General features: G+C 42.2%; 1 protein-coding gene across 1 annotated transcript in view; it reads right to left on the minus strand.

The window, feature by feature from the left end:
- The window catches only part of Herc2 (HECT and RLD domain containing E3 ubiquitin protein ligase 2), a 215,642-nt gene that overhangs the window by 68,701 nt on the left and 124,976 nt on the right, over window positions 1-21,965 (minus strand). Inside the window, exons 55-67 of the mRNA XM_004644472.2 lie at window positions 18,269-18,444; window positions 14,636-14,747; window positions 12,772-12,853; window positions 12,520-12,663; window positions 10,721-10,811; window positions 10,262-10,439; window positions 9,999-10,080; window positions 9,737-9,908; window positions 8,841-8,985; window positions 7,607-7,832; window positions 4,717-4,888; window positions 2,067-2,253; window positions 1,391-1,531 (exon numbers count right to left, since the gene is read on the minus strand). Coding sequence (XP_004644529.2) covers window positions 1,391-1,531; window positions 2,067-2,253; window positions 4,717-4,888; window positions 7,607-7,832; window positions 8,841-8,985; window positions 9,737-9,908; window positions 9,999-10,080; window positions 10,262-10,439; window positions 10,721-10,811; window positions 12,520-12,663; window positions 12,772-12,853; window positions 14,636-14,747; window positions 18,269-18,444 — 1,908 coding nt within the window. The remainder of the gene's footprint in view (window positions 1-1,390; window positions 1,532-2,066; window positions 2,254-4,716; window positions 4,889-7,606; window positions 7,833-8,840; window positions 8,986-9,736; window positions 9,909-9,998; window positions 10,081-10,261; window positions 10,440-10,720; window positions 10,812-12,519; window positions 12,664-12,771; window positions 12,854-14,635; window positions 14,748-18,268; window positions 18,445-21,965) is intronic.

Below are 21,965 nucleotides of genomic sequence, written 5' to 3' on the forward strand. Positions count from 1 at the left end.
GGCACGTGGTGCTGGAGGATTGAACCGCGGTCCCTGTGCTTTGCTAAGCTTGTTCTAAGTAGGTGCTTTAGACCACTGAGCCATCTCACCAGCCCAAGCTGGTATAATTCTAATACCCAAACCAAATCAGATAACGACATCATAAGAAAACTACAGATCACTAGTCCTTGTTGGCGTGGAGTGAATGTATTAATTTGAACTCTCCGTGATTTTTATTACATAGGCAAGATACAGAAAGAGAAATAAATGCTTACATAAGTGTATATCTGTCTGCTGAGCAGAGCTAACTGGGTAGCAATCAGAGTACCAAGTACCTAATTTTGTTTGCAAATTTTGCACACCACTAAATGGAACTAGAGTTCCTTGGAGAAACTGCTGACTCCAGACGAGGGCAGGGCAGGTTAGATGAGTAGAATATACCATTATGCCAGAAAATAAAGAAATGCTCCAAGAACTCTGAGGTAATCTCCGAAAGACTAAGGAATCAGTCCAGAGGAAATGTAAGGGCCAACTGTGGGCTAATTTGGGTGTCAAATGATAACAGCAAATGCCACTATTTGAATAAAATACAAATTAGTGAGTCTATATCAATATAATATGTAGGTAGGTAGAAGATACACAGTTAAGAAAGGATCTCCCTTACAATTATACTTCATAAGAAATGATGGTAAATGAAAAATGACTGAATTAGGCTAAAATCATTATTAGATTCTCAACACTGGTGAGTGAAAAGAATGAAGCAGAGTAAGACATTTGTATGATCTCACAGTATCTCCTCCTTAGCGTAGTAACTTCCCCAACTTAAAAACATTTGAGTTGTGAACTTCCACACATATGAACAGGTCTTGCATTTGGTGCTTTTATGCTTTACATTGTATGTTTGTATCAAACATATATAAAACTATGTTAGACTTACAACTGAGTGACTTAGGAACATTCCCCTCGAATGGAACTTGTTCATAAGTCAGCAGCTCACTGTCCTTACATACATAGTACACACTAACTTTGAGTGCAGAAAGCAAGTACTTTTAACAAGAGATAAGAATCACACAACCAGAAATGCAGCAAAGGCACAAAGCAGAACTTTGCATCACTCATGTGGAGGTTTTGTCAAAACTGTTCAGTATTTAAAAGTACCGTTAGGACTGTGAGCAGCACCTGAATAGGTCTAAGGACAAGGAGGAAAGGCAGGATCCCTGAGACATGCTCATATTCCAGTACACACAGGCTTGTGTCCTAGTGTTCCCAGACTGTTTAGAAATGCCAGTTACTAGAGAGCCCAGCTGAACAGTCACTCAAGCACCCATGTTCTATCTCTAACACAATTCCTGTGACCTCCGTGTACATTTATGATTTCACATTGAAAAGTTAAAGGAGAGCACCTCCTGACCTCTTTGGTTTTAGTCATGGTTTCTGCAATGATGCTGGCAGCTCCGGGATCATCTGTCACAGGGATAAAGGGCCGAGAGGAAGCTGAGGGGGCAGATGGTGTCACTGCAGAAGGGGTCACAGCATCTTCAGAGGAGACGATCTAACGGAGAGGACATCAGAAGAGTGGAAAAACTCAACAATATGACAGTGCCTACGTAGTTCAAGATGCTTCTACCTCATCTACTTGGGGCTGTCTGAAATGCTCCAGATTTTCAGACCACGCAGTGCACATACAGTATGTCCACTCTGGAGCAGCCCTGCAGAACTAAAGCCATTCGTATTTCCAGGAAAACTATTAATACTCATAGTAGCTCACCTGGATCAGATTAAAATAAGCTTGTATCTCTTGACATTGGGTTTTTCCCCAAAACAAGTTAACAACATTTCTGACTTTTTAGACCTCTGAGGTTTCAAAACGGCATCTAATGATTTTTAAAAGAATAAGCCTATTTGTATTTCAATACTAGAAAAGCTCTTTTTACTAGTATATTTTTGTCACTCAAGCCCAAAATCTAAGAAATGGGTGTGCAAAAACAGCCTAACTTAAATGACAAAATGACTGACCTTTCCTAGACATAAAATAGCTACCTTCTCCCTTGTGATTTAATACACACTGCTTTAGGACTCCTTCTTACCTCTCGCTTCTCTTGCCATGGACCGGGACTCAGTCTGTCTTCGAGATCAACAGCCAGTATGCAGTCCTCTGCATTCATGGGACTGGCCATGGCAGATGCATCAGAAGGTGGCGCTGACGAGGAAAAGGAAGTGCACTCCACTGGGGCGATCATGGCCGCAGGCATCAGGGCCCCAACCACTGCATCTCTGTGGGAACAGAAAGCCAGGCCATAGGGAGCTGTCCCTTCACCACAGCATGACAAAAGGCAGCAAGACGGGATGAACACTCATGGATGCATGCCCCCATTTTAAAAAAACACCTGGTAAGAAGAGCTTTGCACAATTGGGTATCACTGTCAAGAGTCCACTGGCTATAAGCTCCAGATCTTACTTCAAGTCATGCACCACATAATGACATTTTGCTCAACAACAGATTGCTAGTGACAGTGATCTCACAGGACTATACTGCCGAGTAACTTCACAGGCAGCTTACCTTGTACAATTATACTACTTAACTCATGTAACTACACTGATATGAACAGAACACACCTCCAAGAAGGTATCACTATTGCTGGCAATGCCTGGCTATACTTCAGCAATCCTGGGAATACCAGGTGAAATTGCATGGCAATGAACCAGACCAGAACGAGCCTATGGTTCATCCTAAGAAACCCTCAAGGGCTGCTATTAGAATTAAATATCAAGTGACTCTGTTTACTAAAAGCAGGACTAACTATCTTCTCAATGACTGACTTGAGCACTCCTGAGACTAACGTCCTATGTGAGCACAACTGTCAAGTTCATACCAACAACACACTGTTGACAGCAGCTCACTGAGGCTGTGTGATGGTCACAAGGCTGAGTCTACGTGTGTACTCTTTTTTTTTAAATGTATGTAGTACAGGTATTTTGTATTTACTACAAATACATTAAATAATGTATTTAATATGTTTTCTACAGGGTCTCGCTACACAGATTGGACTTTTAGTGATCCTTCCTGTTTTTCAGCCTCTCTCTCTCAGCACTGGGATTACAGGCGCGCGGCACCATGCCCAGTCTCAATCACCACCGTCTCAGCACACTCCAGGGGCGGGGCCAGCACACAGGCCGGGAACTGAACCCCTGGCCCCTGCGTCTGCCTAAGCAGGAGCTTTACTCCACTGAGCTATCTGGCTGGCCCCCACGTGTGGCACCCCTGTGAAGGGAGACTCCTGCCTGAGAGGCCTGTTTGTACTGGGAGCCTGCGCCTTTCTTCTGTCTCTTTTCCATCCCTGGCATGAGATGAGCAGCCGTGCTCTGCCATGTGCTCCACCCCACGTGGCACGCGTGCCTCAGCACACGCCCACAGCAATCGTGCACCGGAACCTAAACCAATCCTCCCTCTCTAGGAGCTAGCTAGGTAAGTATTTTGTTACAGTCATGCAAAGCTGATTAATACAGTCTGACCAAAAATGACAGCAAAATTTTACAAAAACAGTATCATAACACTGCCTTATCCAGTGAGTAAGTCATCATAAACATCACTGTAAATTAGCATCAATGAATTCTTCCTCTCTGTACTCAAATATTTTTTTAATATTTATTTATTTATTTATTTAGTGTGTGTGTGTGTGTGTGTGTGTGTGTGTGTGTGTGTGAGACCAGCTCAGCCCACCAGGGGGCGGGCTGGCTGGCATGTGGTGCTGGGGGATTGAACCACGGTCCCTGTGCTTTGCTAAGCTTGTTCTAAGTAGGTGCTTTAGACCACTGAGCCATCTCACCAGCCCTGTACTATTTTTTTTTTTAATTTATTTGTGTGTGTGTGTGTGTGTGTGTGTGTGTGTGTGTGTGGCCAGCTCAGCCCACCAGGGGGCGGGGCCGGCTGGCATATGGTGCTGGGGGATTGAACCGCGGTCCCTGTGCTTTGCTAAGCTTGTTCTAAGTAGGTGCTTTAGACCACTGAGCCATCTCACCAGCCCTGTACTCAAATATTAACAGTTTACTAACCAAAAGAAAAATAAGAATGTTCCTCAGCTTGGTTTTCTGATTCATATTTCAACATCCATTGACACAAGTACAAAATAAGGTGGGTGTGGTAGTGCATGCCTGTAATCCCAGCACTTGGGAGGCTGTGGCAGGAGGATCACTGTGAGTTTGAGAGCAGCTTGGGCTACAAAGTGAGCTCAAGACCAGCCTGCACTGCATAGGAGACCCTATCTCAAACAGAAAAAGAGGAGGGGGGGGGAAGCAACACAAAGAGCACAGATTACCATCGAAGGGTAGTTGATTTGCAACTCACAGCACTTAAAAATAGCAAAACAACACAGTTTGAAACATGCAATTCACCAAAGTGTTACAAAAGCACAAAGTTTACATAGATTGTAGGATCTGAAACAACACAGCCTACAGCCGGCCAAATAGTTCAGCGGATTAAAGCGCCTAAAAGCAGGCATAGGGGCCTGATTCGATCCCTGGATCCCTGGGCCTGCCGTGCCTGCCCCGTCCCTAGAGCGTGCTGAGAGGGCAACAGAGACTGGGCATGGTGGCATGGGCCTATAATCCCAGCTCTTGGGAGGGCTGTAAACAGGCGGATCACTACGAGTCCTAACTAGTAGTGAGACCCTGAACACCCTGTAGACCCTGCCCTAAAATACAAAAAAAAAAAAAAAAAGTAAAATTAACACAGCCTACCTGGCATACATGATTTGTAGGGCTGTAAGAATATGTGATAAGGCCTGCTGTTTGGCTAGGCTACCATCCAATGACAGCAGGATCTTTGCAAGAGAAGGGCGATTTGGCTTAGAATTATTTGCACCACTTATTTTATTACTGGCAGCAGAAGAATCAGCATCTGAAGGCACACCTAAAAATGGAAAAAGAAAATCTGTTTTTAAGATCCCAGTTTGGTCTATTTCCATAGATGGACATATTAGGTTAGCTCCAAAACACACTACAGCCTGCATTCTGCTACTTCATAAAGTATATATTAGGCTCAGTGACAATCTTTCAAGGATTAAAAACATTCTCAGTACTTTCATAAGAAACTACATTCAGCAAAAGCTCACTAAAACTGCAGAAAAAGTTAAAAACACTTTTTAAAAATATATTTACAAATGTTTGTTATATACACGTAAGCTGTGAAAAACGGTACAATAATTACCTGTATTTACTTGCCCTTGCAGTATTAGACAGACAGACAGACAGACAGACAGACAGACAGACAGATCAACAGACAGACAAGACCAAGCAAGTAAGCAAGCAAGCAATGGGGGCCGGGAAGATGGCTCAGTAGAATAAACACTTGCCTGGCAAGCACAAGGGTCTGAGTTCAATCTCCGGTTCCACCAAAAAAGAAAAAAAGCAAGCAAGCAAATAAACAAGCAAGCTGCCAGACCTCAGTGGAGAGCTGAGAGCTCTCGAAGAGAAGGAAGAGCTAAGAGTGAGGGAGGACAACTGGGCCACAAGCGAATGACCAGGACCAGAGCAGCCCTGCAAAGGTGCAAGGGCCTTCTCTCCCACTAGCCAAGGACTCAGATGGGAGTTCAAAGATAACAAACAGAAGAACAAAAAATACAGCCTGTAATCCCAGCTCTTGGGAGGGCTGTATTTTTTGAGCAATTTGTGTATTTTTTGATACACAAATTGCTCAAAAGGCATCCCAGGACTCATGCTAGAATTAGGAAAAAATGAAAACATTTATTACAGCTGTATTTCATATGTTCAAAAGGTAACTAGATAGATATAAGAAATATACAAATCAAACTTCTAGAAAGGAAACTATAATATCTAAGACTGAAATTAGTTTGGTGATATTAACAGTATCTTAGGAAATAAAAAGTCTAGTGAATCTCAAAATATACCAATTCAAACAATCCAAATAAAGTAGAAAAGAGTAAGTCACGAACAGAGCAGTAGTTACCTGGAGACAGCTTCAGAGACCTACTACAATATACATGGAACTGGAGTTCTTAAAGAAGGCAAAAAGACAGAAGAAAAAAAACCTGAAGAAATCGTGACAAGTTTTCCATAGTTAATGGAAACTATGAACTCATAGATCTAAGAGCACAACAAACCACACAATCAAGAATCAAGAGGAGGTCCCACCAGAACACAGCATAATCGAGCTGGTCAAATCCAAGTACAAAGACAGAATTCTTAATGACATTAAGAGGATAAAAAGGCATGTTACATACAGAAGAACAAACAAAAGCATAACGGACAGTAGCAATAAAAACAAAGCAAGACAATAGGACTTCTTTAAAGTGCTTGAAGAAATAAACTACCAAACTAGTATTCTATACCCAGGGAAGACCTCCTACAAAATAAAGCCAAATATGTATTAGTTCATACTTTAAAATGTTCAACGAAAGAATCACTAACATGTGTATACTGTGAGAGACATAAAGAAAGTCCTTAAAACAGAAAAAAAATGATACGTGACTGTTATGGGTTATATCTAGATGTCCCCAGAGCCTCACGGGGCCATAGGCTGGGGTTTCAAAGGTGGCTGAATCTAGAGTCTATGATGCTAGGACTGTGTGTGTGGTTACCAAATTAGTCCACTGGTTGGCTTGGCCTAGTTCTGGCTGTGGGTAGCAGGAAGGCCCTCCCTGGTGGGGGTCTACGTGCCCTGTGGGCACGTCACCTGGATAGACTATAAGAGACAATTCATGACACCTTCAGTACCCAGGATCAGAAAGTAAAAATCTTTGAAACTATTTCCTGTTGTAGTATACTGATTTTGACCCCTCTAAAGTAATGACAGGCTACACCAGTTTGAGGTTCAAGGCTCAAAAGCTCCACCCCCACCACTGGTGCAAAAGTCCCCACTCAAAGACTAAGGATCCTAAAATCAACAGCCCACAGACAACAGTAAGAGAAAACCTTGCTCTCTGTCTCCTGGCTACCATGAGGTGAGCAACTTTGTTCCAACACACTCTTCTACCTCAATGCCGCCTCACCACAGGCCCCAAAACTATGGAGTCAGCTAACCATGATCGAAACCACAAGACAGTGACTCTTTCCTCCTTTAAATTGTTTTTCTCAGGTATTTTTCTCACAGACACAAAGGTAGCACAGCATCCCTTATACCCAGGCTCAGCCCAAAAATAACTTCCATTAGGCTCAGTGACAACTACAAGGTACATGCAACACTTATATAGTTCTCATCTATACAGACTGGGGACAGAAGAGAAGTCAACGGTTGCAGGAATGAAGGAGGAGAGCCCAGGGCAGGAGGCTAGTGTTGCAAAGAGTGGAAGCAAACATCAGCTGTGGTGCAGTGCTCATGACCCTCTGTGGTGATGCTTCATGGGTGCATGACACTGTGTGTCAATGATGGCTACATAAAGCTCTTAGAAAACTCAAAGCAGCCCAGGACAAGAGTTAGCATCGTGCTTTCTTCTAAAAACTTTTCACTCAGGCATCCATCACACAAGAATGTAACACCACTCTTCTGTGCCTTGGTTGTACAGCACCACTAACAATCTATGGCACTGTAATAAAAACTGCACCTTTACACCAATCTGTAGCGTGTTGTCAATAGCAAAAGGATGTCAGAGAAGATATTAATCTGTGTTACCTAAATAGGAAGCACCTAAGGGGTCTCTTGCAGTCTGGAAAAGGACGGGCTCGTGGACAGAGGGCGTGGCCACATCCACAGTTGTCCACGCTACACTGTGCGATGACCCACAAGCCACCCGTGTGATCTTCTGGCCTTCTAAGCCTTGCACAAGTGTAGGCTTTCTATTAACTGTGGTGGTGCCATTGCCTTGCTGACCGTGGTCATTATCACCCCAAGCATACACCTGTTTAGGGGGGCAAAGAAAGCAATTTTCAACATTTCACATTATCTTCTTTAAACTAACTTGAAAATACTTAATGTATCTTCCATAGTACTTCAAAGAATTGAGCTCTTAATGGTAAGTTTCATAATCTTATAAAATGGCATGTATGTAACCATTAAAATCCTTCCCAGAAATAACTGAATATCTACTTAAAATCCAATTAATGCATTCATCTTGTTCTGTTACAGAATACAAAGAGGATCCTCTCCCTCAACTAAAAGGAGTAATTTCTTTTACACAGAAAAATAGAAAACACCATGTTTACTTTCAACTAATGTGCTTCTTGCCTTTAGAACCATAATTCATTTCTTTCTTTCTTTCTTTCTTTCTTTTTTTTTTTTTTTTTTTTTTGCGGAACTGGGGATTGAACTCAGATCCTTGCGTTTGCCAGTCAAGCGCCCATCCTACTGAGCCATCTCCCTGGCCCCAAGAGAAAGAGTCGGGACGGGGCTGCGAACCGGCGACCTCGCGCTCCACAGCCCGGCGCGGAGACCACCGTGCTAGGTCGCCGCCTCATAATTCATTTCTGATCATGCACAGTATGCTAATTTTGTTTCCATAAATGAATCCTAAAATGACACCCAGGATCTGGTCATAGTGTGTACCTCACAAAGCAAAACTCGAGCAATGCTTATCAACTATTTCTGACATGAAAATTGTCTACCCCATTATCAACTCTCAAAAGTAAAATATTGCTAACAGCTTAGCAAAAGTGCTACTACCAATGACAATTTTCTCATTCCCACACGAACGTCAGGGAGCAAATAACTCTTTCCCAAGGCTATGGCCCCAACCCGTGCTGGTGAGCAGGCAGACACTCAGTGAACAAAATGGATCCAGCCCCGCCCTCATGGTTCTTCTGGTACTAAGACTCACTTGATCACAGGTTATAACTTCGACAAGGCAGGAGCTGAGTCATGAGTATCACCTTAGAAAGCCACCTCACCTCCAGGCCACCTGGAGCCTTACCTGCCCCGAGTCTGTTACTGCCAGGCAGTGCAGTGCCCCAACAGCCACATGCACAATCTTCTTCCCTCTCAGTCCTTCAACCACCTGTGGTTTCCGCACATGTACATCAGAGCCATGGCCCAACCGGAAGTAATCCCCCTTTCCCCTGCAAAGTCAGCAGTATGAACATTACTACATGGTACATTGTGTCTGGCAATACCATAAAAAGAAAACACTCACTGTCTCACAGCTTTCAGTCAACTCAGGGATACCGCCACACACAGCAGGCAAGGCACCTGAACTTACATTCTAAACCACCATTGATTTAGCTAGCAAGTCCTTCCTACTGTAATACATGCTTTGTCATACATCTATGTTAACAGGACAGACTTTCATACAAAGAGATGGAAAATAAGGCACAAGTCCAAACTTCCTTCCAAAGTTCTATATGGTATATATATTTTTCAAGCTGTCTCTGGTCACAATATTGACATTGGCCAAGGTTTGTATGGGCACCCAGTGTTTGGCACTTTAATAAAATAAGCTTTCACAAGAATCACACATCTATTTTTTTCCGGGGTCAAAGGATTCAGAAGTCTACCTCACTCTCATTTTATCATTTATTAGGCTAGTAGGCTTTTCACATAATAAGAAAGCAGAAGAAACCCTCTCCATAAACCTCACCCAAACAAGATAGACAAGTGCACTACAGCTTCTCTAATAAAAGACTTATTCTCTAATAAAATAACTTATTTAACATTTTCACTAATTTCATCTCAAATAAAAAAACAAGGATGTCTGGATGAGTAAGAAAATGACAGTTGACAAGCACCCTGGGATAGCCAGGGGCTGATGCCAAGACTGCTACAGGGCTCGTGCAAGCAGAAGCAGAGGAGACAAGGAATGAGGTCACGTACCATGTCCACACCACTCCTGACTTAGTGAGAGCCAAGGAGAACTGAGCACCACACTCAATCTGGCATACTCCCTGACCGTTTAGTCTCTCGATGTTTTGGGGAATGTTACAGCCTTCACTTCCTCCCCGGCCCAATTTTCCAAAATCACCATCACCCCAGGAAAACACCAAACCTAGGTTTAAAAAGATAAGAACTTCAGGCCTGGGCATCACGACCTCCCACCCCCGCAGAGGTTCACGAGAGGTTCACACGAGCAGCTCACCTTCATCTGTCAGTGCCAGCGTCTGTGCATCTCTGCTTCCACAGGCAACCTGGACTACTCTGTGACCAAGAAGGACTTTCACCTACTCAATTACAAAGTTAAAGCCAGAGTCAAGCACAATCACTGAGATCAAGGAAATTTTCTCACATACACAAAGCTAGTAAGATACACGTCCTTATGAACATCTCTAGACTCAAGGCTCATCTTCACTTGAAATCATCGGATAACACGCTTTCTATAAACAACAAAATGCGTATAATCACCATCTTGGGCTTCAGCTGTGTGGTATTATCACCATGTCCCAAACGGCCATACTCCCCGAGGCCCCAGGTATACAGTTCTCCACTGGAGGTGAGGGCTGCACTATGAGAGCTCCCACAGGCAATGTCCCGGATGCGCTTGGTTTTCAGTGCTTCTATCAGCCTGGGCTTGTCACAGTTCCTGCAATAAGATGAAACTACCCTCCATCCTTCGTCACAGAAAGCAAAAACACATCTACACAAGATCTACAAGCCTATCAAACCTTAAAAAAAAAAAAAAAAAAGAGTATGCAATGCTAAATGACATATTCTTCTATCACAGAACAGATTCACGTTAAAAAAAAAAAATTAAAGCTCCACTTCCATAAATAGCCTACCCTGTTTTAAGTTTCTGCAAAATAATATTAAAAGGCCCTAGGTTGCCATTAGCAACAGTTTATTAACAAGTAAAAATATTCTTACATTCTGCTGAAGTGTCCGAGTTTTCCGTCATCACCTTCACCCCAAGAAAATACTTTGCCATCAACGGTTAGAGCCGTAGCATGCCGGCCACCTGTAACATTCACACAGTACAGACAGTTCATACCGCCACCACTCTGTGCTTGGCATGTAGCAGGTACTCAATGATCACGTTTTGAATGCATGGAGTAAACAGGATTAACATTTCAGTTATTATGAAAGCTTTCTACTGACATGCAAAATAGATGAACTTTTAATAAACTATGTAACTTTCAACTCTAAAACTAATTTTATAGGCCAGGCATGGTGGTTCATGCTTGTAATTCCAGCACTCAGGATGCTGAGGCAGGAGGACCACTTCAAGTTCAAAGCCAGCCTGAACAATACAGTGAGATCTTGTGTAAAAAAGACAATCAATCAATCAATAAATTCTAATTTTATTTGCAGGGATGAGACTAAGTAATGCTGACTATCAACAGTGTTTCTCTTGGGCTAGGAACATAGCTCAGTAGCATAGCTCTTGCTTAGCAAGCACAAGGTCCTGAGTTCAATTCCCAGTATCAAAGAAAAAACTAAACACAACAACAAAAAAAAGTGTTCCTCTTCTCCTAAACATATCAAAAATAAAAATTTAACTGAATAAAGCAAAAATAAGTACATCTGTGACTGGAGAAACTGTCAAATATGGCGGCAATTTAAGATGCTGAGTAATATACCCAGTAGTGGAATTATGTGAGAAGTACCACCATTTGCAAGCAAGAGAGTATACATTCTCTTCCTGAAGTACAGCAGCTCTTTCTCCAGGACACAGTGCTCTCCCGGTCCACAGACCTGACCCCTCAGAGTCACCAGCAGGATCAGAATTTAATTAGTGCTAAAAAATTAGGATTTTTTGAAAACTAGCACCAGCTCCTAGGGCTTGAGGAAGGATCGCAGCAGGGCCCCTAGAACCCAACATCTACCCTTCCCACTTCTTTGTAACAAAACCCACGGCATTAAGGGGCAACAAAGTGCTCAGCTAACAAGTACTCTTTCGCTTTCCTTGCCCACAGCACACTCGGGAGAAGGCTGCAAGGACTGGAGGACAAGCCACTGTCCCCACCTGGCCTGAACTAGAGGGTTCATAGCAGGCCTTCTTCCCACAGCACTGGGAAGGGAGGACACATGGACAGGCTCAGACCCTACCCACAGACTTTCCCAGAGAAGAAACACCAACATCTATCTCGCTGAAGGCACCATCACTTGGACTCCTTGTTAGATGGGACTGTAACTAACCTCTTCTGGTGCAAGCATAAACTGAGCTATGTATCTACTTCAGTGCCACTCCTCAGAGACCAAATGCTGCGCTTCAAAATAACATTTAATAGTACTGCCTGAGGAGAAGAGTGGTTGTCTTTTTAGTGGTCTTTCTTATCACTGAGGTTCACAGATCCTTTCGGGAATCTGACAAAAGTCACGCTCTTTCTCCATAAAAATGAACATATCTAAGCATAGAACTTAATCATTTTATGGATACGATGGGTCCAAGACCACAGCTCCAAGACTGAACACCCCATCCTTAGAGGGATACGCTCACATGACTGAAATACTATCAATGCTCATTTTCCAAAAACCTAATTTTGTAGCACTCATTACATTCCAGACTACCAGGGATTTACATTATCCAATTTTTCTTCCTATTAAGATAAAAGCTGAAAACAAATGCAAGGACACCTTAGGGAAAATTATTTACAGGCCTTAGCTACTGCACTCTGAAAGTGACAAATTTACTCCACACACAAGCGATGGTGATAGCCCTTTACCTGAATGAACAGCCACCTTTTTGACCACGTAACTGCTGAGGGCTGTGATCTGCCGTGGAATGGGAACTGTCCCACTTGATAAGCCCAGCCCCAGCCGGCCGTTGGTGGCTTCTCCACAGGCATACACCTTCCCTTCCACAGTCACTACAAAGAAGCACAGATGGAGAAAGCTCAATCTTCCATAAGGCAAAAGCTATTTTTATATGCACTAAGCATCATTTTTAAATTTTTCTAGTATTTGGATAATCATACCTGCAAACAAACTTTTAGAACCACCAGCCACCTGTACAACATTCAATGCAGACAGAGTCTCAGAGAAGGAAGGGACTTTTATCTAGAAGGACATTTTGCAGAAAGAAAAAGAATTTTATTTGTACTTTAAAAATTCTAAATAACATATGCTACAAGGAATCACTGTCAATTTGTATGGTTACATTAGCCACAGTTTTTTTTAACACCAAAGTAAGTTAAGAATGAAAAGGTATACTGAAATTTATTTTAAAATAAACTAGATTTGTGGACCAAGTGGAAAATAAAGACAACAACATAGCCAGCTGTTAAGCTAGTACCAGGGACATGCGAGCTCACAACCCTAATCTTTCTGATTACATTTCCACAATAAAAGGTGAAAAAAACATGTAAAAATAAAAAAAAAATGAGCAGGTCAAGTCCTGCTCATTCTCTTTGATTCTGACACCTCTGAGAAATCATATGCTTATATTTTCCATTGTAAGTGGGTATGATTATATTTTAAATCCCTAGAGCCCTTCGTTGAAGAGTCCTTTCAGACAGGTTCATGAACTATGACAGTCGTTTCTGCAGTAGAAGAAAGGCTGATCATCACAACTGTGGCCTCTGTGTTCTGCGTCTGACAGCTCCATGCAAGACAGGCGGGGTCCCAGCTCCCAACAACACCGCAGCGCAGGGACCACTCCCTGCGGGACCGCTCTGCCAGGAAGCAGCTAAGACACGCACAGCCTAATGCAGCCGCGCAACCCAAGCTGGAGGTGAGGGACCTTAGCACGCAAATGTTGTGTCAGGCTGTCCAAGTGAAGATAAAAATTAGCTGGATCTCGATGGGTCAACAGCGCAAATAAATAAGTTCTAATCATCTTAGTTTCTCAATAATGCAAGTAAAAAGGAACTTGTGATGGATGATGTCTCGCAGCCCACAAAAAGGAAGCATATTTGGTCTGTTAAAATGAGAAACTGTTTCTAGGTACTAAATTTTTTTTTTTTTTGCGGAACCAGGGATTGAACTCAGGACCTTGCACTTGCCAGACAAGCACTTATTCCACTGAGCTATCTCCCGGTCCCCAGGTACTGAAATTTGAACAAATTTGCTTTGAGGCTACTTAGACAAGACACACTGAGTGATGAAGGGTATGATGAATTCAACTCCAATTAGAATGCAGAAGTAAGTTCATGGCCAACCTGGATTTCACAGCAAGACCCTGAACAAGAATATGGAAGTGTCCAGCCACAAGCAGCTCCACAAAGATGACAAGTGTGTATTGCACGTGTACACAGCTTTGGTTGGTTTCTGTGATCTCTTTACAGACGCTATGTCACTCTCCATGCCCAGGCACCACAGGCACAGAGGGCAAGCATCCTGTCTTGCCCATCTGCTTCTATGGTAGTTTTTTTTTTTTTCTCCTTTTTTTTTCTTTTGGTGGAACCGGGAATTGAACTCAGGCCCTTGTGCTTGCCAGGGAAGCACTTATTCCATTGAGCCATCTCTCCGGCCCCCTTCTATGGTAGTTTTAACACAGCCTTTTGTTCTTGGTAAGAAAAATATTTATCAACAAACGTTGATTTGGTAAGCAAAATGTACTGAAGGCCAGATGAATCCAGGTATAGTGCATAATTTTCACCAAAGCATTTCTTTTTAAAAGTCTAGCTTATAGAATTAAAAGTGCAATTAGCCAAGGATAGAGACTTCTCAGAAACTAAATTTGATCACATCTACTAGGTTAAGAATTATTTTCCAAAAGCTAATTTTAAAAAACACATATGGAAGATAACACTATTTATTAGAAACAGGCTGTCTTGGAGGCTCCTGTGGACAGAGGCCAGGTGGCCGGTGATGTGAAAGCTGAGCCCAGAGGGGAGATACCTTGGAGCCTTTGAGCCCGCCCAGTTGGTCCTTGTCATTCAGTCCCCATACAAACACCTTCGTTCTTATTGTAGCTGCTGATTCCAACCCTGCAGCCTTCTTCCTAATAAGGCTAACCAAAAGGAAAAACAAAGAAACAGAGGTCATTCAGCATAAAACATTTACAACAAAAAAGGGAAGCAAACTCAACCACTCAAAATCTTCATTATTTACTTTCAGATTTGTCATAATGAAATGAAATCTCAAATTTGTACAGGAGTAAGGGCTCCAAAGTCAAAATTTTCAGGCAGCTGTATGCTTCCCAACCTTTCATTTTTGGCAGAGATCTTTATTGGGTACAGTGCACATCTTTTTCCATCTCAAATACCAAGTTGAACAGGGCAACAACACCTGCCACCGAAATGCACAGATATTCCAAACAGAACCTGAGCTGCTCCTGGGACTAACTTTGGGACAATGTCCCTAAACCTGGGCACATGCTTGGTCATTCTGGTCCTCAAAGAAAGAATAAAACAGATGTATCTGTATATCCTGGGGGTATTTAACACAGATAAATGTGTTCAAGCCAAATGCTACTATGCTCTTCCATTGGCCCCTCCACGACACGGGCCAGAAGGCCTGACTGCTCGTTAGCTAGATGTAGGTCCTCACTGCCTTTCTTATCCAGAAGACTTGTTCCTCCCGCTTCGTTCATGTCAGCCCCCAACCTGTCATTTTAGGGAAGCTAAACAACAGCAGGCAAAACACTCCAACTCCTGAACTTGAAGCCACAAAAATACATTGATAGTGCTAGGCGTTTTTTGATTGGTATTTTGATAACCAAGTCTAAGGAACTGCCTCTTTTATATGTGACATTTTTGGCTTTTTAGTAAAAATCTTTTGGTCTATTTTTGTAAGCTAAGATGGAAGACCAACAATTCATCCTGAAGTTATCTATAGAAAAACTTACTTTCAAATATCGAAGTTTTCATAGGTCCTGCTTTACCTTGGTCTTAACCATCCAGCAGAAAAGTATAAAAACGAAGTATAAGAAGTAAAGCCATGCTGTTATGTTGAGCTGTAGGGGACTCAGGTCATCAATTTCTGACAGTGCCAGTCAAGCGGAAGACCCAATACTATTATGGGCTACTGGACCCTTTTAGAATATTTTGCTGAGTTTACACACCTATAATATTTAAATGATGCAACTAAACAAAAAAGGGGATACAGATGAATGTCCATTTTGTATCTGTGTGTTCAAAGTGGTTAGGATAGATATATAGTTACATTCTCTTAATGAATAGAGGGATTTGCTCTAATGGTGTTTGTAAATAGGATATCAAATCTGCATCTTGTACAGCAATTAACCACTAGGAAGAACATATGCAATGTGTTAATTATTGAAACTATCCTACCAATTTGGTTTGAAACTGTCTCATTGCTATTTGTTTCTCAATAAAATTATGAGAAAAAAAAGCCTAAAAAAAATCAAAGTTTTCTTTTGATAATGCATTTAACCACATAAAAATCTGAACAATTAGTAAAGCCCAAAACTTTACAGCTGTTTAAATATACATGCATGCACTAATTGTGCTTGCCCAAGTCAATAGCTACTACGTAAGAAAGTGCTAACCTGAAATTTTCTCTTAACAACCCAATGACTTCCTTAAATAACTGATGTTTTCTTCATTTAATTAATGTGTAGATGCAATGAGCTTGACACACAGCCTAATATATTTTAGATAAGGCAGTGATACTTTTTTCAACATTTAATAAAACAGGACAGGTGCTAAAGCCAAGAGGAGAGGGCCCTGGAGTACTTCTTGGCACAGCACCGGCCTACGCCTGACCATGGGAATGTGCCCAAGAGCAGTGTGACAATCGCCTTTGTCTCTTTATGTCACACACTGGAAAGCACCTAAGCAAAGGGTGTTTGGGTCAACAGGATAAAGCTAGCACTGGCAACTGCCTCGCGTACCCAGCCTGTCTGCAGGGCCAAGACATTGGCAATCCAACCGTGCCTTGGGGAATGATGAGAATACGCCAACTGAGACTTCATCTCTGAAGTGCTAGGGATCAAACGCAGGGCACTACATCCTCGTCAAGCATTCTACCACAGACATACATCCCAGGCCCAAGACATACACTTATTTTGCATACCCTTTGACTTGGCATTTTCACTTACAGCAATTAATCCAGGAAGATACAACTTGTAAAGACAGTGGTCATCTACACTACTTGTTGCTGTAACAGAAGCAGGACCTGGAGCACATGTCTTGGACAAGCACACCAGGACAGATACTGTTAAGCCTCTGGCATACGGTGGCTGCCTGAAGCAGAAGCACCCTTGTCTGCTTATTCTTCCCGGGAACACCGACTCCTCCTGCAGCGCAGAGGTACAGTGCTCTGAGGTAGGTGCTCAAGGCACATGCACCGCGCCTCCTAGCCAACAACGCCGTAACACACTCATTCATGTTTGTCTGACTTTGTTCTACACATTCACCCCAAGACTGGTCAACAGTAGACACATGTGGATGCATGCTGAGCAGTAACAGTCACCATCATACCACTCGTATAAAGGGAGAGCCTAAGTAAATGACAAGAGTCATAAAATGAAATACTGCAGCACAAACATACACACGACACTCGAGATGCAGCTGACAGCGATAGCTGCACAAGAAGGCACATGTACTGAATGACACTGAACTCCATTTAAAGCTTTCAGAGTGGATGAGATAGGTCAAGTGCCTGCCTGGCAAGCACAAGGACCTGGGATCAATCCCGGAACTGCATGACATGCCAGCCCCAGAACTCCAGGCACACAGTGCTGGCCACTGAAACCAGGCGTGGTGGTGCACGCCTGTAATGCCGGCACTAGGGAGCCTGAGACAGGAGGATCACTATGAGTCCGAACTACGTAGCAAGACCTAAAGATTAAAAAAAAAAAGCCACACACACCTACAATCTCAGCACTGTGGGAGGATCAAAAGTTCAATCCCAACTTGAACAACCTGGCAAAACTCAAAATGACAACTAAAAAAGGACTGGAGATGTTGCTCAGTGTGAAGGCCCTGGTTTCAATAGCCAGTACAAAAGAAAGGGAAAAGTTAAAACGATAAATTATATATTATGTACATTTTACCATAATAAAAACAAATACATTTTTTTATTAAAAAGTAATGATAAATTCTCATCAAAAAAAATGATAATATAAACCATTCAACTTCCATAGGAAGAATCTGGGTGTGGTGGCACACACCTGTAATCCCAGTGCTGGGAAGGCTAAAAACAGGAGGCTCACAATGAGTTCGAGCTGTGTAGTGAGACCCTGTACCAAACACATTAAAAATAAAAAAACTTCCATAGGAAAATAATTTAGAATGGGAGGGCTACAAGGAGTTTATAACCTAAATATAGTGATATTTCAGGCACAGAAGGAAAGCATTTTCACTTTAACAATATTTTTTGAAATGTAATACATTTAAATATTTTATTAAAAATGCAAGTTGAATTTTGTGTGTGTGTGTGTGTAAACTAAACCATCTTATGGGCGTAAGCCTACTCTCCACATAACATACTCTCTGTAACATGTACTTGAAAGAAGATTCTGGACTGAAGTGAAGCAAAGGAGCCCCAGGCACACCTGGCTCTCACCTCCCGCTGCTGCCTCTGTCATCTTCTTCTTCTTCGTCATCTGAAGCCAAGAAAGGAACTGCAGCCAAGCCCTCTTCCTCCGCACGGATGCGGCCCAGGAGAATGAGCCCATGGATCTTACAGTCGATGCCAGAGCTCCTGCACTGCTTTATGGCGATTTCAATGTACCTGTGGTACTAGACAAGCAATAACGAACAGCACGTTAGACTCAGCACATGTGATGCTGTGCCGCAGAGGCAGGACGTCTGGGGTGCAGAACATGCAGCAAGTCAGCCTCCTTAAGTCCTGGGAGTGTCGGCTGAGGGATCAAAGCAAGCTGAGCACAACCAAGTGAAGGCTGCCTTCAAAACAAGCTATTAACTTATCAAATGCTTCCACTTGCGGTTTGGACTTGCACTAATTTTCTTACTAAAGCTAAGCAGGACAAAAGCCTTTCTAGGGGCCTGGGAGATGGCTTAGTAGAGTAAGTGCTTGCCTGGCAAGTGCAGGGCCTGAGTTCAATCCCTGGTTCCACCAAAAAAAAAAAAAAAAAAAAAGCCTTTCTAAATGGCAAGCCATCCTCTTTCAGAGTTTTCTCAAATCAAGATGTACTGCTTCAAAAAGAAAAAATGTCAGGTAGTCACACAGGCTTCATAATTTTTATTTTTTTAAAATTTTTTTTTATTTTAACATTCATTTATTGTGTGTGTGTGTGTGTGTGTGTGTGTGTGTGTGTGTGTGTGTCCAGCTCAGCCCACCAGGGGGCGCGGCCGGCATGTGGTGCTGGAGGATTGAACCGCGGTCCCTGTGCTTTGCCAAGCTTGTTCCAAGTAGGTGCTTTAGACCACTGAGCCATCTCTCCAGCCCCCATAATTTTTAAAATAAAGTAAAATATTTAAATATACACAAATGAGTGAAAAAGTGCAAAGAACTCCACAAGCCATCACTCGATTCACAATTATCAACCTACAACCAATCTTGTTTATACATGTGTTATCACTAAACACTACAGACATTATGTTGTGTCAAAACTTTCACATGGACCACTGAACTACAGGCTTTTAAAAATATGTCCACATTATTATCAGAGCTCAAACAATAATTCCTATGTCACCTAACATGCTACAGTAATAACCTTCTCACTGCATCATTGATGGATTATTGCAGACTATTCAAACTGAAACAACGTACGATCCGAAGCCCCTCTGCTATGCCCGTGTCATCTGCTCAAGTCCACGTGCTGACTCTGTCAGTGCTGCTCACCCACACACAGCAGACCGCAGCTCTATGGTGTCCTGACACTATGCTTTTCCCCTTATGTTATGTGCGAACAAAGTGATGAGGGAGGAAGCCCACAACGTTAACAATTTCTTCTCAATGTCTACCCTGACCTGACCAAACCTCAAGATCTACCTATTTCGAAGTTGAACAAACATCCATGGACAATGCAAAAGCCAAGATAAGAATATGAACAATGCTGGCCAGGCATGTCGATGCAGGCCTGCAACCCCAGTGCTCTTGAGAGACTGAGGCAAGAAAAGCCCAAGTTTCAGCCCAGCCTGGGCAACGTAGCGATTTAGCAAGGTCCTGTCTCAAAATTTTAAAAAAGGTTGAGGATATACCTCAGTGCAAAGGCCTTATGTTCAATATGAAAGAGAGAGAGAGAGAGAGAGAGAGAGAGAGAGAGAGAGAGAGAGAGACAGACAGAGACAGAGAGAGAGACAGAGACAGAGAGAAAGAGAGAGGCAGATGCAGACACAGATGCAGACAGACCTAGTCTTTTTTTCTCCTCTAATAAGGAAAGGCCAAGGCAACTAAGAGTTAAATGAAGTACAAAGGTGTCCAAATCAAGAATTACATACTCCAAATGACACCTATGGGATAACTGGAAAATAAGAACACTGATTGAATATTACATGATATTAATGAATTGTTGGATTTAATAATACTGAAGTCCTTGTTGAAATGAATAGTGGAGTGATACTGAAATAAAATCATTTCTGGGGAAAAGAAACGAGGAAGAGAATGAATGAAACACAACTGGAAAAATTCTTTTCTAAAAAAAGAAGAATGAGTGAGTGAGTGACTGATTGACTGACTGATTCGGTATGAGGTCTCACTATACACCTCAGTCTCAGTCTCCCCAGTGTTGGGATTACAGGGGTGTGCTACCATGCCCAGTTTCTGTAGCTGGTACAGCACAGGGCTGGCAGGGCATTTGGTACCAGGGATCAAACCCAGGTCCTTGCACTTGCCAGGCAGGCACTTAGACTGCTAAGCTATCTCCCCAGCCCACTTTTTTTTTTTTTTTTTTTTTTTTTTTGTAGAACTAGGGATTGAACTCAGGCCCTTGCGCTTGCCAGGGAAGCGCTTATTCTACTGAGCCATCTCCCCGGCCCTGAAAAATTCTGATAAATGTCGAAGCTTGGCTTCTAAAAGGTTTCAGTACGCTTTCTATTTGTGGTATATACTAAAACTTTCATAACAAGCCAGATGCTCAAGATAGACTGATAAAAGAGTCTAGTATCTTTTAGTTTTTCAGTAAGTTGAGGTAGGGGATCACAGGTCTCCCATTTACTCACAGTGTTTCATGTTTCTTGCACAAATAATATACAATATTGTGCTCACAGGATTTTTTTTCTTTTTGCCAGTAATCAAACTCACAACTTCACAATTACTAGGCAGGCACTGTGCCGCTGAGCCATATCCCTAGCCTATACATGTAGTATCTTGTACTTTTCAAATACTATAGACTAAAGGCTGGTGTAGCACACCTGTAATGTGCCTGTAATCCCAGCTCTCAGGGGACTGAAGCAAGAGGATTATTGTGAGTTCAAGACCAGCATAGGCTATAAAGTGAATTCAACAACAGCCTGAACTGCCTTGTGAAACCTTGTCTCAAAGACCAAAAGATAAAAAAAAATAAATAATAAGGGGGGCCGGGGAGATGGCTCAGTGGAATAAGCGCTTCCCTGGCAAGCACAAGGGCCTGGGTTCAATCCCCAGTTCCGCAAAAAAAACCTAACTAACTAAATAAATAAATAAAATTACAGATTAAATTGTTTTTAGCTAAAAATGTGTTAGTTTAAACTTCTACTAGGCCAGCGAGATAGCTTAGCGACCAAGCACCTGCTTTGCAAGTGCAGGGACCGGTGGTTTGATCCCGGCCCAGCACCTAGGGTACGCTGAGCCAGCCACGGAGTCCAGATGTGGTGGCACATGCCTGTAATCCCAGCACCAGGGATGCTGAGAACAGGAGGATCATTATGAGTTCAGGCTGCGTGGTGAGACCCTATACCAAATACATAAAATGAAAAGATAATAAATAAATTTCTGCTAACAATCTCTGCTAATTTTAATTAACTCTATACTTACTGGTTTAGTCAAAACACAAAAATACTTAGGATTATAGGACATTCTACAAGCTGAACTCAGTTCCTTAGCAACAACTTAACAGTACAATGTACTACAATTCAGTATTATTTTTTTCTCAGAAATAGTTTTTTATTTTTATAATTTGTTGACTTATTCATAAATGCTGCTACTGATTAAATATTAATATACCACAAAATAAATGGTACTATAGTAAATAATGTATTACATATTTCAAAATACTGAGAGGATTTTAAATCTCACCACAAAGAAATATTTGAGGGGATTACGATGTCAAATTAGCCTGATTTCATTATCCTATAAGGTTTCATGAAATATCACAATG

The sequence above is a fragment of the Octodon degus genome, unplaced genomic scaffold (assembly GCF_000260255.1).
Source record: "Octodon degus isolate 3935 unplaced genomic scaffold, OctDeg1.0 scaffold00199, whole genome shotgun sequence".
NCBI classification, from domain to species: Eukaryota; Metazoa; Chordata; class Mammalia; order Rodentia; family Octodontidae; genus Octodon; species Octodon degus.